Source organism: Lissotriton vulgaris, chromosome 4_1, assembly GCF_964263255.1.
Source record: "Lissotriton vulgaris chromosome 4_1, aLisVul1.2, whole genome shotgun sequence".
NCBI classification, from domain to species: domain Eukaryota; kingdom Metazoa; phylum Chordata; class Amphibia; order Caudata; family Salamandridae; genus Lissotriton; species Lissotriton vulgaris.
In genome coordinates, this window is record NC_141691.1 from 1,477,389,348 (window position 1) to 1,477,406,853 (window position 17,506).

Genomic DNA, 17,506 nt, shown 5'->3' on the forward strand with positions numbered 1-17,506 from the left:
TGTTTAGGGTGAGGGCGAAAAGGAGGGGTTTGGAGGGGTATCACTGTGTTTGTATTATAATGTGTAATATATGCCATAAAGTGCACCTGTCATATAGTAGAAGCATAGTTCAAGTCTTTGAGAAGTTCTGTGTCAAGGCTGAGTTCCTATATAAGGTTATTACATTTCGAGGTGACTTGCAATATCCTTAAAATTTACAGCAGTGGTATTGTTTTGCCTATAATACATGATCACACTGTAACCATTCCCGCAAACCACTTAAATCATTGTGGTGGCTGTCATGCAGAGAGCAAAATACAACAGTCCTGCTGAGAAGCAGTGACACTAGGTATACCGAAACAGATTCTTGCTTGTGAGAATCCCAAGGTTTATTTTGCTTTTGGGCCTCTGATTTTTTGCCCTCAGCTGTGAGAATGTCTCCCTAATGAAGCACCTCACTCATTGTTAGCTTGTTTAGAAGGGGTTTGAGCTGTAACCTCCTTTGCCCACCTTTTGAAATAAGATAAGAGTATAAGTCTTTGTACAGATTACTCATAAACATGTGTAGACATGAGTGTGCACTGCTGAGCAGACTGAGTGAGGAAGACTATTGTTTGACTCAGCTTGGCATATGCACACAGTACCACCGTGACAGATGGGACCTAAAATAAACTCGTTACAGCCTGTTAAAAGCCTTATCATTCAATTGATATACAAAAACATCCTCTTTCTTTTTAGCCGATGTGTAAAATCTGCAGTATTTCAAACTAGTTTGATACTTTGTGTAAATTATGTAAAAATTATAATATTTGATTGGCAAGAAGTAGGGTGACAATTAATATATCGTTCCCTATCACAATTTGGGTTACAAATGCATTTCCAGAGTTAGTTTCCTTATATATGCATCAATTTTTTTTTTGCTTTAAGATTGAACACATTTCCCTGCGTCTACCTTTGTTGAATCTATGCTTTGAGAAGGCATTTAAAAGCTCCTTCTGAACAATACACTCATCCTGAGGGATTACTCTTCCCCTGGGAGAGGAAAGAAGTGTGAAGGAAGTTCTGTAAAATAATCTTCCGCCTCTCTCAGGAAAACACTGGCAGGATGTAGTACTAGTAGTACATTTATTTGATCAATAGAATGATCATATACATATAAATATATCACAGAACATACATATTTCATATTATCATAGAGAAAAAGTTAAAAAGAAAACATCAATTCAAACTCCTTTACATCATTCTAGATAGAGGTGTAACTAAAAACTGTAAAAGGCACTTTAAAATTCTGAGTACAATTATCACTAATTAAAAGAAGAAAACACCAATACTGTTGGGTTAATTCACAACCATCGTTTAACACTACAGTCCTTCAAAAAGGCCTTGAATACTTGCTACCCCAATAATATCCAAACTCTTATATCAAGGTCTTGTTCCAAATTTAGACCTCTGCCACCAGGCATAAAGCAGATATCTTGATAATGTAAAAACAAGCCACCTTGTCGAGTCTGATCTAAAAACACTAATGCATCTGTGGGGCGTGAAAAAGACAACACCCAACAGGCCGGAATAATCAATTTTTTCCTCAAATTGGCATAAAACGGGCAGAGCAATATAAAGTGCTCTAGAGTTTCAGGACTAGCGCTACACAAGGGCAGCAATGAAGTTACGGTTGCATTCGTCCAGCTGCTTTTCAAAACATTAAGTGGGAGAACCCCATTTCAAAACTGTATATAAAGTGCTCGTGCCTTAGGGGGTTTAACATCATCCATGTAGGGTTCGAACTTTAAACAATTTTTAATATCTAAAAATCGAGTAGTTAAAGTGCTAAGTGTTCTAGTTTCAGTGCAAAATAGATCAATAAAATCCCAATATCTTTTTTTGAGCTGGGAAACCATTCTTTTAGTGATTGAGTGCGGGTCCTCCCACATAAACCCCCTCCCCAATTTATAAAACCATTGTCTTGCTTTTTTAAACTAGACTAGTCGTCCTGTTTGCCTATGGCAGGATGTTCCCACCAACGACAAAGAGAGGTCAGACAAACCTTTAGCACCATTCACCACTGGTCTTGTAAGGAAGAAGTCAGACCTGACTGGGAGGAGTCTGATTCAGAGAGAGAGAGATCTTTTCAGAAATTATGAGTCTTCCAGGAATGTTGGGCAAGAAGGTTGGACAACAGTAGGCTGTTCCATGTAATTGCAATGTAGGTCATATCACATAGAGAGGTCATATCACATCTCTGAATTAGGTGAAGTCTTCCACCTTCTAGAACTCTCCACCTTAATTTGTAAACCTTAGTACATGGAAAAAGCTTGGAAAATCAAAGGAGAAAAAGTAGAAGGACGATCCCACAATGTAGATGAACCCCTGTGTGGACTGGAAGGATTCTGGACTTTTACTTCTTGGGTGTTTGTTGGACTCTTTCTCCAAAGAGAGGTAATGGCAGGAATTCCCCAACTCCTTCTTGAGCTAGAGGAGGGTGGACTTTGTAGGGACACTGAAGGAAAAGATTACCTTGGACTAGGGGCATAAGAATCAGCCCATCTGAACCAGAAATATCTTCACTTAAATGAGCAGATTGTGTGCAGCATTTTGAGTATGTGAAGCAGTGCCCTGAGGATTGGGGGCACTGCTGCATTGTTGGCTCCCAAGCAAGACACTACATAGGCAACCCGTGGATTCCTTGAGTCCCTCACAAAACATAATGGAACCAAGAGTACCCAGAAAAACTAGATCTATGAAACAATTAGCCCAAACTCAAAATCAGCTCACAGTATGAGACTATATAGGCTAGAGCCGTGGTACTGGAACAATTTTCAGAGTGAGAGTGCTGCCATCAGTGGTACCTCAGGGAAGGCATAGGGGTTGGGAAAAATCCAAGTGTTACCCAAGTATAGCAAATGAGTCACGCCTATGGTGTATTTTGGAGCATATTGGCCCAAATTTATAACAAAAGCATTGTGAGCTAGGGTACCGCTTTTTACAGAGAGCAGATTTTCCACTGAAATTACCTCTTCAAACATCCACTAAATGTGCATCAGTCATGCATCTTTACTGCTAAACCTATGTACCACACAAACTATAACAGGTGGAAATTTGATTTCCTTTGCGCATCATAAAAGTAAAGTTTCCATGTTTTGATCCTATTACATCATTGCTTCCATCACACTTCAGGAATACAAAAAAATACCAAAGCTTATTTTGTTCATGCTGCTGATGTATTTGGAAAAGTTGGAAGAGTTAATTTTTAATTATTTACATTTTGTTGCAAGTTAGAAAACATTTGACATCCTGCAGCTTTTCCTTTCATACTTCCTGTTCCCTGGCAAGATTTTCAATTGTTTTACATTATAAAATTGAGTTCCACTACTATTATTTGTAGTTAGATATTCCTACTACTTACTGCAATCTGTTCACATTGTCGTTTTTTTCCTGTACAATCAGATATATGTTTTAGTTTTACATTTTCACTTCATACAGTTTTTTAAAACTCATTATTTCACTGGGATGTGTGCAGAAGGTATAAGCAACTCAACAAATCTATGTTCACCAGAGACAACAAAATGGAAGAAATCGGGACCCACTTTGTCCCTCCCGCCTTATCTTGTGTACCTCATTGCCAGCCGTCCACTCGTTCCCTCTTACACGCTATCAAAATACCCATGACCCACTTCCTCTGCAAACATCCTCTCTTGCACCCCTCACCCCAGTCAGTGCAAGTTTACCTCACTTTTCTTTTAATGTGTGTCCTCTACTTTGAAATAGTACTAATGTTCCTTAGGGTCAGTCTCGCGATTTAATCTTGTGTAGAAAACTCAGTACCACATTGACTATATTGTAACAAAATATTTTAACGGTGCAAGAGGATGGTGTATGCTGTAACAAAAAAAGACGAAATTAGGCCAATATAAAGAAAAAGAGTAGCAATAGAAATGATTGTTTTTCTGTTTATTCAATAAAATATTATTATTCTCTCAGTAGTATAAGTACAATGTGAGGTACATGTTAAAGGTGCATTTTTCTTGCTTGAGAAAAGTGCGAGGAAGTTTGGTGTGGGAAGTTCTCAACTTGCCTAATATGTGTGTATTGAGGAACGTATAATCTTAGTATAATGTTTTGGTGTCTTTTGACTCACAGTGTATTTGTGTACAAAATCCAAGAACATTGCACCAGAATAAAAACAAGCACTGGCGTTGCCAATAGGTCTCGCAGTAGGAAAGTTGGAGCTATTGGTTTTGTAAATGACAAAGCCCTTTATGTTTTTAAAATGAAAATAAAAATAAAAGGCATTGTTATTTGCAATTGTAATGGCTCCAAAGTTCCTACTGCGAGACCTATTGTGCACTGCACAGTGTGTGTGAAAGTGGCACTGCGTGGGTGTGAGTGACTTTGAGTGAGTGGCGTTGCGTGGGTGAGTGGCGTTGCATGTGTGTGAGTGGCGATGCGTGGGTGTGAGTGACGTTGCGTGGGTGTGAGTAGCGTTGCGTGGGTGTGAGTAGCGTTGCGTGGGGGTGAGTGGCGTTGCGTGTGGGTGTGAGTAGCGTTGCGTGGGGGTGAGTGGAGCTGCGTGGGTGAGTGGAGCTGCGTGGGTGAGTGGGGCTGCGTGGGTGAGTGGAGCTGCGTGGGTGAGTGGCGCTGCATGGGTGAGTGGCGCTGCGTGGGTGAGTGGAGCTGCGTGGGTGAGAGGAGCTGCGTGGGTGAGTGGCGCTGCGTGGGTGAGTGGCGCTGCGTGGGTGAGTGGCGTTGCGTGGGTGAGTGGCGTTGCGTGGGTGAGTGGCGTTGCGTGGATGAGTGGGGTTGCGTAGATGAGTGGTGTTGCATAGATGAGTGGGGTTGCGTAGATGAGTGGGGTTGCGTAGATGAGTGGGGTTGCGTGGATGAGTTGCGTTGCGTGGGTGAGTGTGGTGTTGCGTGGGTGATAGTGGGCTTGCATGGGTGTGAGTGGCGTTGCGTGTCTGTAAGTGTTGCTGTGTGGGTGAAAGTGGCACAGAGCCTTTGATGTGGCGTGGCGCAGGAGAAATGGTGCTGCTGCTAATGAAATATAACAAGCCAGACCTCTTGGCTGTACCAAGGCTTGTTACACGTTGGATACATCTAGCTTTGCAGTATAGAAATCTGGACTCCACCGTGAAGGCTTCTCGACAGGACACATGGAAATGTGTGCCCTCGGAGAGCTGGATTTTCCCAGCCCTCGTTATTTTCTGTTATTTTCTGATGCGCCAGCGCTGACACTTCCGGGACATTTTCACACTTTCGGGGGAGCTGAAAATAACAAATGATATGGTTTTCTTCATTTTCGAAAGTGGGTTGTGAACGCTGCTGTCTACGCCACGTCTGATTTCAGAGAGATTATTCTATTGAGTGGGTGAGTGTAAATGAACATCGCTGGGTAAAACGCATCCCCCATGCAGGGCCCATCGATTTGCCATTGTGTGTTTTACTGTTTGTTTATGGTGGTGGCGTAGGGACACAAACGAGGGCTCCAGAGGGGATTAGTGTGCTTTTCTCCACATAACCTTAACCAAACACTGGAACACAGGCGTGAAACACTGCAATGAAGATGAAGGCGCTGTCCTTGTCTTCCGACAAAAAAGCACAAACTGGGCGCGTGAAAATACAATTATATCCTTTGATTATAGCGCATTGATAGCGCTCCTGCACAGTCTGGCACCTTTCAAATGTTCTATTAATAGGTGTTAGTCCAAGTAGCAATCACTCCAGTACAGCAAAAAATCGGATTATTAGAATCATTACAATATTAAAAACACAATGAACTCAACGTGTATTGGCAAACTCAATAGGGGTAGGTCTAGCTTTAATGTGCAAAAGTATGCAAACAGCATGTGCACATGCTCGTGTCTGTGCTTAGCAAATACTGACCTATCGGCTTTGCAATTACTTGTTTATGAGTGTATGGGAAGGTAAATTGTAAATCTGGATTAACACATTAAAATTAAAGCCTGCTGTAGTGCAAATAGAAATCAAACAAGCAATACAATAAGCCGACTGCTATGGAAGTGGTAAAGTCTGATAGGGGAGGGAAAGCTCCTGGTAACAAGACAGAGGCAAGGAGTGTGGCAAATGGCCGGATGGGGGCGGGAGAGCCTGGTGGGGGGGCGTGAATGCGCGAGGGGAGGCTGGCGGATTAGGAGGGAAGCCTGATGGGTGTGGGAGAGTCTGGTGGGGGGGCGTGCCTGTGGGAGGGTGATTGAGAAATGTTGCCGATGCGCGTGAGGGCGAGGTGTAGCGAGGTTGACCCTGGTTCGGAATGGAGGGAAGCCGGATGGGGGCGGGAGAGCCTGGGGCTGGAATGCGAGCGAGGGGAGGCGGATTAGGAGGGAAGCCGGATGGGGGCGGGAGACTGGTGGGGGGCGTGCCTGTGGGAGGGTGATTGAGAAATGTTGCGGCGGATTAGGAGGGAAGCCTGATGGGGGCGGGAGAGCCTGGTGGGGGGGGCGTGCCTGTGGGAGGGTGATTGAGAAATGTTGCCGATGCACGTGCATGTTTAATCACGTGGTTCACGTGAACTGCATGAAAACCGCGAGGCTGAAAGCCCTTTGGTTTCATGATGTTTTCGCCACTTGAATTCTCGCTCCGCTCGATGCGCTTGCGCACATCGATAGGTCGCGAGACCTAAAAACAGCGTAGCACCTGCACACCTCGGCTGAAGAGGAAAAAGTATGAAAGCAATAGAATGACAAGACACTTGCCCGTTTGAGAAATAAAACCACAGAATTGCTCAGCATTTTACTTAACCCATTTTTACCTTCAATGCAACTGAACCAGTGGGCTGATGCATAGCTATACGAACAGCAAGCAATGGCAACCAGTACTGGTACACTCTGCTATGTAATTCCAATAGATGACAACACTGAGGGGTTCAGATTTGAAGTATCTCACTATCTGATCCTATTGCAAGCAGTACTTATATGTAGTGGAACTTGTCGATTCCTCAGCTAGATGGTGAGCAATGGAGTGATAAGCAGTGAGGTTAAGTTCCCGTGTATGAGTCATGATCATTTACACTGATGCAGATTTTATGTAGAAGGTTGTCTATCTTGGAGGATGGAAGGGCTCTTTGAAGCAATGCGTCTTCAATTCCATTCTGGATTGCAGTAGCGTAGGAGCACTTCTGATGTTGATGGGGAGTTGACGTAATGAAACGGGATTGCTCCTTTCCCTCTGGCAACCTTGACTATAGCGACGGACTGTCACTACCTTATCCCTCCCAATAAACAGAGTACAGTTGAGTGCTCTTTCACCCTTCCACGCAGCACTAACCGGAGAGGGTGCTAATAGCATCCTTTGGAAACAGAGAAATCAATTGACATCAGAAGAGCACAGGGGACATCCCAGAAAGAACTGTTGTGGCTCAACACCAGAAATTGCACCATATCACAGTAATATTTCCCCAGCCTGTGGAGGCACAGAACAGACTGCGTTGTCATAATTTGTTTGTACACTTTATGTTGCCATTTAGGCTGCCTCTACGTCCATTGTATTGTAATGACAAAACACAGTAAAGTGCAGAAACCAGGAACCAGAAACCAGGACCACTACGTACGTATGAGACACTTCAACCACAAGCCATATTCCTACATTACTTCGTAATCTTAATTATTGTCCTGAATAAAAACAAGGAGAACAATCCTATGCGCCAAAAAACACACGGGCATGCAATGATAAGGTCGGCTAACAGGAGCCTTCCCAAAGACATAATTTATACATTTTTACATTTTGTAGGGGTACTTTAGAGTTGCAGAGTGCAACTAAGTGCAACCACTAGCTTTAAAAACAAGCATTTGCATGATTGGCGCAACAGGCACTCTAGTACTCAGATAGAGACCCATGATGGGTTCATTTCTGTAAGTCTTCTGCATATCCAAAGCAGGAAGATGAGAGAAAATGAGGGAGTTGAGAAGGGTGTTGTTTGCTCAGCGAAGGCCAGACTTCTCCACATTGGAGGCCATTACACCTTGAAGAAGTCAGGGCTTCACTTCTAAAGCGCTTGAGATTCATTTGATATGCAGATTGAAAAACAAAGCTATGGTTTTCATAAACCTGAAAAATATTACAATTCGACCTGCTCTGGGAGGTCGTAGTTCTGACATGTGTTTTGGGAGTTGCCTACACTCAAGAGTTTCGCAGTGAAGTACTATAAAGTATCTATGACAAGGCCTTGACTTCGAAGTTAAAGTTTCCAGTTTCTGTGTTAGTTAAGAACAGTTCAGAGTTATGTTTTTTTTCTACTCAGAGGGTCCTCCAATCCATAGGGGTAAATGTTGCGTTTAGGTCTGGATAAGCGTTTTTCCATTTTTTTTTTAACTTCTGCAGCCTATATGGATTATGAGCCAGATCTAAAAAGACCTTTTGCAGTTCTTAACGGACAGAATCACAATTTTGGCCTGTTAAGAAATGAAAAACAGCCTTTTCCTATGTTCACAGGCCTTTAGTGAATCGCAAAATGCAAATTCTACCCAGTAGAAATCATATTTTTGCGATTCCCTAAATAGGAAATCGCAAATAGCGATTTCATATTTGCAATTCCATAAGCACGGGAATCACAACTTAAGAAATGCAAAACCGGCCCATTGGTACAAATTGCATGGAATTTCCTAATTGTGATTTCCTAATTGTAATCTATTAGGAAATCAGTAATTTCATACATATCGTTTTGCATTTCGTAAATAGCAATTCCTATGGAGTCGCTATTTAGGAAATGCAAAATTGCATTTTCGTATATCTGGCCCTAAGTGTCTAAAAAAAAGCTTAAAATAGCCTTCTTCATTTTTTCTTGAACATATGATGGTAAACCTACTTTAAGGTATAAGAAAAAAGCTAACAAATGGGCTGCTTGGCAGGACTCTGGCACTTTAAAACCTGTGAAGTTCTGCCACATATCTTTATCTTCAATATCTTGACACTTTGACATTTAAGCAGCCACATGTGCCATGTGCTTCACATCCAGCCAACCCTCCCCTAGCTACACGAATCCTGTGAGCTAGAGCTCCTTGAGCCACGATTAAAGTTGATAGCAGCTGAATTACAAGCTCCCAGAAGGCAGAGTGCTAATGGCAAAGGCGTATGAACAGGCTAAAAGGCCAAATAAGAACCTGCTTTGTGACGAATTTCAACAAGTAGAGACGACAGAATCTACTCAATAAGACTTTAAGATCCAAAATCAGCAACCTCTCTTAAACCCTGGGGAGGACCGGAGTAATCCTAAAAATGAGGAATCAGGCCACCTCTCTAAACCCTTATCATTACTTCAAAAGCCAATATTCGTAACTGACCATGTGGAATGAGCACCCAAAGTCATACAGCATGGAGATATTCAAACTAAAGTTTCTGACAGGAGGCCTTAGCGGGTGCATGACCACATAATGTAGCATAGACTTTGGGCATCCTGACATTAAGCAAACCAGAAAGTGGAGGAATTCCCCTCATCTTTGCAGGCGGGGCAGCAGAGTAGCCTATATGTTGAACTGTCCAGGACAACCTACTTTAACAAGGACCACCCTCACCGTCACAAAAATCAAGAGGAAATAGAAAGAAAATCACGCATAGAGCCATCGTATGGTCTCACGTTGTCCTCCCAGTGAAATCATGTCATACATTTGTACACAGAGAGATGGGAAAGATAGCTTTATTGAAAAGCAGCATCAACCATAGGTGAGTGCTAAATAAACTAGGAGTTCCAGGCAAGACGTCTGCTATAAATGTTTACTGGACAAGGTGAAAGGCTAAACTCTATGGGGTAGATTTACTAAGATTTTACACCATGTTTGCATCACAAAAGTGACTCAAATCAGCACAAAATCGTATTTTCCAATTTACAAGCGCTAGAAATAACGTCAAAGTACTGCAAAACAGCGCATAGTGCTGCTTTGCATTACTTAGGGCCAAATGGGCATACCATGGGTGGAGCATGGCCGTTCCCATGCAACCGCCCACGGTTTCTGATGCTAAACCCTATTTACTAAATAAAGTAGATAGGGTTTGATATCAGAAAACTGCGCCCTTTTAAAGTAGGCACAAGGAAGGAGAAATGCTTTCGTTTATCCTTCCTTTTCCGACTTTGAACGTGTGCTGAACTTTACAGCAAGATAGAAAAGGGTTAAAGTCAGTCTATGCATGGTATTTTGTACTGGAAGGATATCCTTCCAGTACAAAACCTATGCTTGACTCACGGAGATACAATTACAGTATGGCGCAAAGGTGTCTTCATGGCGCACAGCAGCTGATTTCAGCACTGGAACTACGGAAAGGGGAGGAGAGTGCCTTATTTCTGTAAATATGGTGCTCTCCTTCTCTCGCCTTTTCACGCAGCGAAGCATTTACGGCTGCTGCACTGTGCTGCATGAGTATGGGTAAATCTGGCCCTATGTCACTAGCACTCACGTAAAGTAAGGAGAGCGAGTAGACAGTGCGGTGAAGTGGTAACAGAGTCTTTGATTTGGCAATGGGCCTATGGCTCTCCATCTCTCTGTTGAGAATTCTTGTTAATAGCTGCCATTTTGCAGTTCAAATACTAAGGTGAAAGACTGCTTGCTGTGTATTGGTATTTGTATTTTTGTAAGGTAATTCTTTTCTTCTTCAGTTCTTCTGCCCCTCAGGATCACCGAGCGGCCTGCCTGAAGTCATCGGCTTCCTGAATGGTGCCTCGATCCCACACATTTTCAATGTAAAGACCTTTTTTGGGACGTTTATTTCCTGTGTGCTGGCGGTGGCGTCAGGACTCTTCTGCGGACCGGAAGGGCCAATGATCCACTTGGGGTAAGGAGCAATGTCTTTCATTCAGTTATCTGTAGAATGACCACCAAGGGAAATCAGTCAAGCTGGAGGTTATTTTTTGCTCATCTGAAAACGCATGTCTCTTTGGAAAAGACCATGATAGATTAGTTAAAATGATTTCGAAAATATGCAGGCAATGGATTTACTTCAGATCAGTCTCTGAACACGTTTAATGGTATTATAAATACAAGTGCAGGGGATCTGCAGAAAGTTGGTGCTGTGTTGACACTTAAATTATGGGTGGGTAAAGGTTTAGGCTTTGCCCTTGAGATTAGTGTTAGAGGGAAAACTTAGAACGTCCTCCTACTACACTTGTGTGTAAGTTTTCACACACGATAAAACATTCTTGAAAAAAAACTTGCAAAAGAATATTTATCTAAAAGTGTGCTTACTGAGCTTTTTCTCCACGAAAAGCTATTGGTGGTTTTTACACTGCAAATTTAGTGAAGTTCATGAAGATTACAAGGTTTTACGAAAATATTAACGAAGTTGTGGAGAAAGTTATATTTTATGTTGGTCTGTAAATTTTTTAAATAGGTCTTTCAGAGTACGGCACAGCATAGCATAGTTACAGATGGTTTAGAATATATCAGGTTCATTTCATTCATATTGTGTATTCTGTATTCCACCGCCCTTCCTCTCACCATAGAACATGATGTCGGCAGAAAGTTCTCGACTTGTAAGTTACTGCCTACATTATAACTGGAGGTGTTATTAATCTAGAAGAGCATTAGAAGAGTACATCTGTTGCTCATGTTTGAATATCTATGTATTGGATGTATGACAGTACAACGCAATCATTTTGATCGCGGTACTTTACAAACGATGTTTACCGTTTTGAATGTCCATTACATTAATCTTCACTCATAGCTATCAAAGCCATGTTTTATTTGAAGGCCAGCCTGAATAGCTCCACCTTTAGGAGTTTCCTGACTCCGAGGGTGACTGTGTTCTCCTCCCAGTCAATGTATTTCATAGCTTTTGCCCTTGGTCTTGCTAAGACCTACTTTTGAGTTTTAGTCTCTTGAATGTTTGTTTAGCAGTTCAGATCCTAATGAAACTACTTTAATGGGATGTAGAAGAGGGGGGTACTCTACAGGTATCCCAGGCTTTCCTTTCAATGTGATTTGTGTACAACACATAGATTTTTTAATGTTTCTTTCTTCCAGCAGAAGCAGGTGTATTGATTTCAAAGCTGGCTGTATGTGGTCAACCTTTTGAAACTTCAAAAATATCCTAGATCCTAATTTAGTAATCCTGGCATTTTTTCAGTTAGCTTTTTAGAAACCCTGGTATATGTTGTATTACATGTGTCACTGCATACCAATACCAAAGATCGTGTCAGTTCTCCATTATGTTTTGAGTGGACTAAAGTGAATTTTTGTCAGAGAGAGGATGACTGTAGATTGATGTCTTTCACAGCTGTGTTGAATTGGGGGTGAGAATGGCATGCTGACATCCAGTAGCATCCACTGGTTCTGTGGCATTCACTGGGAATGGTTATCTGGTCTACATCTTTGAACAGAAGGATGTCAGTCTTTGTTCCGTTCAGACAAAGGAAACATTCCTTGCATCCTGCAGTATACGTAACTTAGTCAATGTGTTATTTTTTCCCAGGCTTCCTGGGATGTTTCCAATTGAATGGCAATTTGAGGGCTCTCAGGTGACATAAGACATTGTACACTTACTGATACAGCTCTTGACCAAGGGGTCCCTGGTAGATCAAAGTCACTAGAACTGTGCTGGCATTTATAGTACCCAGTGGACTCTTCTGAGCCCATGAGGAGGATCCAATTTGTACTTTTTGGCTACGATCGAGGAGGAAGGAGGTCATTAAGTCTAGTTCTCTTGCTGTGATCCTTGCCCACTCCTGGAGAATACTCAGTACAAATGTATGGCCAGTTGTGCCGCAGGCAGCTAAAGGGCTTGCAGTATCGATACAGATTGCTGAACTTCATCCAGTGAGGTTAGGATCTTATCTCTAATACTGGGCTGGATAGTTTTGGTGTGTCTTAAGGGTCTCAACTCTGTTTGGTGCTGGTGAAGAAGGCAGTTTTTTTTCACAGTGTTTCAAGTTTACCTGGTATATGGGATATCAGATACCAATTGAGCAGAATCATTGGATCTTCTTTAGATATGATAATAGTCTGTTTTAATGGATTTGGATCTGAACTATCTAAAAGAGACAAATGAATCACTTGTGTGAGATCTGGGATTAAAGTTGTGATAACTTGTTCAATCGAAAATGCTGTAAATCGTTCGATGGGAAGCTCTGAAGCTTCACTAGCTCCAGTCGCTTGAATGCTCAAAATGATACTTGTATGTTAGTTCGTGGAATGGGAGGGAACAGGGATGACAGGCTTGATCCGGATTTCTGCAATTGTATTTGTGTCAAATATGTCATGGAATCTTCTTTACAACGTTGTGTGGAGATTCAGGTGATGTTTTTCAGTGCTTCCAGATTAATACATTCTTGGAATATGACAAATATGTCTCTTTTTGTTGGATGTTCCGTTAATGAATATGCCTTTTTTGGCCTTTTGTTGGCTTTATAGTATTCATTCCTTTGTTCTATTCACTCTTAGGTACCTTGCCATGTATTTTGTCCTCAGTATCTATAGTATTACACCACTTTCATTCAAGTTTCTTTATAGTTCTGCCACTATTTTCGTTGAGCTATGTATTGGTTACATTGATTCCACATTTTGTCTTTACTGATCTGAAAGGGGAAAATGTGTTGAGTTAATTAGTAATGTTAAGTTAGTAAAGGAGACCTAGCCCCCTGCGAGGGGCCTACGAAGGAAAAACTGATCCGTATGATTGTTATGTGTCATAAATCAACTGTCATAAAAAACAGTAATGTTAAGTTAGTATTTTAGTCTGATATCTGAATCTGGAGATGTTCACAGATACTGCCCTTGCTCTTTGTTCATCAAAATATTTGGAACGCATGCTTTCAGAAGACTGGCTTGTGTGGAGTTTGTATTAAACTTGATTTATGGGTGAGGTCGAAAGATCATGTTAGTCACAGAAGAATATTCAGGACTGTTAGTGCCAGCTCAGATGTTGTGCAAGGAGGTGGTACATTTCTATATTGCGTGAGGAAACTAAATTGAGTGTCCAGCACTGACATTTACAAGGATGTGTATATCACTTTTGCTATACATTTTATCAACACATAAGTCAAGGTCTCTCAGTTGCAGCACCTTCTGTACTGAGTAATGATGGATAGAGCAATGCTAGTTCAAGGAATTCATTATGAAAAAGGGCGTTGCATTGTGGTGAACGATATATAGTTGCAAATATAAGTAGATTGTAAAATTTGATATTAGATCAGGCTACTATACTTTCAAAGAAATAATTTGTATTGTGCGGTATCACTGTACAGGTTGTAATGTCGTGACTGGTGACGATGTTAATCACGTTGCGACGTGAGGGTCCTGTGACCGACATTTAATGAAAAGAACGGGACGTGCTCACGTCGACCAGTCGGCGACGGAGGCAGAGACCCGATAGTACTCGTACTGTGGCTCCTGTAATTATTGTCACGCACTTGGGCCCCAAAAGAAATAGTAACGTGTACCTTGTGGGTCTGGGAAGTCCAACTGCCCGAAACAACACAGGTTAATTTAGAAGTACGAAAGCGGGCTGCCCCACCTCCTTTTTAGTGTTCACCCAGTGCTTTAAATTGGAAGGTACTGTCTGGTACTGAATACCTGCACTTCTTTAATTTGGAAGGGAGAGCCCCTGCACTTCTCAGCTCTCCTGCAATACAATAATGGGAGAGTACCAGCAGTTCTCAGGAGCAGGTGGGTGCCTGCAATATTATATTTCCATTGAAATCACTGGTTTCACCTCAATGCTGCTGTGTCAGCAATGAGATGAAGCCTATTGGGGTTAACACGGTGAAAGGGTTGTTGACACAGTGCCAGGCAGTCATACAAGCCTTGTGTACAGCGGATCCACAATTAATCTGCAGATCAGTCAAATTTGTCATGAACTTTGAGAACTAAAGAGGTATTACCGCATTAGGTTGACATTTTTTTAGATTATGCTGATAATTTTAGAGTAAACAAGATTTAGTTTTCTCTTTTTTAATGTCACGCAAAATTTGCACCTGCCGTTTCTTCTTTGCCAGTCAACGGAAGATGAGTTTCACTCACCGTTCCACAACAAGTAAATGGACAATATATAATTGAATCGACTTGGCACTTGACGTTCCTTGTATGTAATCTTGTTTTTTAATGCTGCTAAGTCTAAATCATGGATGCACATTGATCATTAATTTTAACCGCTACTCCTTTTTAGGTCTCGGCTAGAAGCGAGCGAAGCTCGCTCTCGCCAGAGACCTATAGTTATCGGCTCAGCTTTCGAGGAGGATAGCACCTGGCCGCGCGCATTTCTGCCGAAGGAGGCGATTTGCGCCGGCCACGCGCGTGCGAACGAGCTCGCAGTGGGCTGTCCTCCTGGAAAGCAGCCTCCCACAACTCAGAACGCTGCTCGTGCTCACGCCTGCTCCCAGGGCACGCACTCTCTCATCTGTGCGACATGGTAGAGCAGTTAGTAAGTAATATAAGCTTTATTCGATTTTCTTCGAAATCATAAAAGCACAATACATACATATAAAAACATCACAAATGATGTGTTTGAATATAAAATTTAACAATTAAAAAAACGACGCTTGTACTACTCAATCTTAAGAAAACATTCAAAATACAGTACAGAATGGATTGAAATTAGTGCTAATCAAGACAATAGGGAGACCCAAGCGGGATTGTTTCACGACATGGTTTTCCGCAACAACATGGCAGATCTTAAAAAACAGGATACCGCAAAAATCACATGCTCATCTTCAAGTTTTAACAGTCTTAAAAAAGCAGATCTGCAATTTCTTACACCCCAACGCTTTAACAGAGGTTTTAAATAAAGTTTTCTGGGGGTAGTATAGAAGGAGCAAAATAACATTAAATGCAAATTGGATTGAAATGCGGTATTATCACACTCACATGTTAAATTCAGTGGAGACCAGTTGTTGATCTTTGGTACAGAGACCATGCGAAAGAAAATCCCAAGACGGAGGCGAGTCAGGAGCATTCTATGATAAGGGCTGGGGTCCACTTTTAGATACATTTGCATGCCTTCCTTGGGGGTGATTTCTTGAAAATTTAAGATGGGTTGTTTGTTCTTTTCAACATTCCATCTTAAAGTTTCCAGATGGGAGGTTAGTGTTTTTTTAAAAACTGATCTGGATACGTCCTCCAAGGTACTAGGATTTGCATAATAATCTAGGTGGCCCATCTCGCTGAGTACAGATCTTACGTACGACAGCCAGCGGAGATTTGCAACCCCATCTAGGGACAAGCAATCCTCCAGAAGGTCCCTGTTAAAGCTGGCCTCCCTGGTTGTCCATACCTTGTGCCATAGGAGAATTGGGGCCATCCTAATTGTGTCCCCCATATGCTTGACTCCGGCCTCTATGTGTGTCATAAATGAGGATGTGGACTTTGGGACACCCAGAAGGTAGCTGATGAATTGATTCTCACAGCTCTGCAAAGTTTGATCCTTCTCAATGCCCCAAAGTCCCGCCCCGTAGGTGGCTGTGGACACACACTTCGCCTGGTATATTTCGGCAAGTTCTTTAATTGGTCTACCCCCCACTCTGTTGGAAAAAGCGCGCAGGGCGCCTATAGTACGGATAAAGGCCAACTTCCTCGCTTCAATCGCCTGTTTCCAACGACATTTCCTGTCAAAGAGTATGCCAAGGTAACAAAACTTGTCAACGATGGCAATATTCTGCTTGTTCAGGAACACGTTACATGGCACCCTACTGCGCTTGTTAGTGCACGGCATGGTAAAAGTCTTCGAGATATTTACTTTCAGCCCTTTATTTTCCATGAAACCTGCAAATTTAGTCACTGCCCTCTGCAAACCCACCTGGGTCTGAGACATTATGGCCGCGTCATCGGCGTACAAGAGGATTGGCACTGGTAAGCCTTTCACGGTGGGGTAATCGTTTTGGAAGAGAGAGAGGTATTGGCCCACTGAGTTTATGTAGTAGGTAAATAGCCTGGGGGCTAGGATGCAACCTTGCCTAACCCCCCTTAACAGGGCGAATTTGTCAGTACATTCGCCCTGCTTACCAAATCTCACTCTTGCCCCACAATTATGGTACAGTTCTCTGATGAAAGTAATTAGGCGTGCATCAATTCCCATCTCGGCCAATGTCGACCATAACAAAGAATGATCCACGCAATCAAAAGCACAACTCAAATCAACAAAAGTTATAAAAAGTGACCCACCTCTAGCCTGCGTGTATTTAGCACATAAAAGGGCCAAGTTTAAGCACTGCTCGGCAGTCCCTACACCCTTCCTAAAACCGTATTGGAGATGTGAGACTACATTGTGTTCCTCCTCCCACTCCTGTAGTCTCTTTAAAATAATCCTCCCTGCTAATTTCATAAGGCCATCTAAAAGGGATATTGGCCTATAGCAGGTTGGATCATCTCGCCTACCCTTTTTGAAAATGGGGACCACTATTGCATCCGACCAACTTTCTATGAACCCAGATTGGTTGCTCTTATTCAGCACGTTTGTGAGCAAAGGGGCCCAGAAATCTGGTTCGGCCTTGTAGACATCTACTGGGGTACAGTCTGGCCCTGGTGCTTTGCCTGATGCACTGTCCCTGATTGCATCCTGCATTTCCCCTATGGTAAATGTCATGTCAATCGGGAAA

General features: G+C 42.4%; 1 protein-coding gene across 1 annotated transcript in view; it reads left to right on the forward strand.

The window, feature by feature from the left end:
• LOC147724139 (chloride channel protein C-like) overlaps window positions 1-17,506 on the forward strand; it is a 627,958-nt gene that overhangs the window by 111,557 nt on the left and 498,895 nt on the right. Inside the window, exon 4 of the mRNA XM_086965734.1 lies at window positions 10,580-10,755. Within this exon, the coding sequence (XP_086821860.1) occupies window positions 10,580-10,755 (176 nt within the window). The remainder of the gene's footprint in view (window positions 1-10,579; window positions 10,756-17,506) is intronic.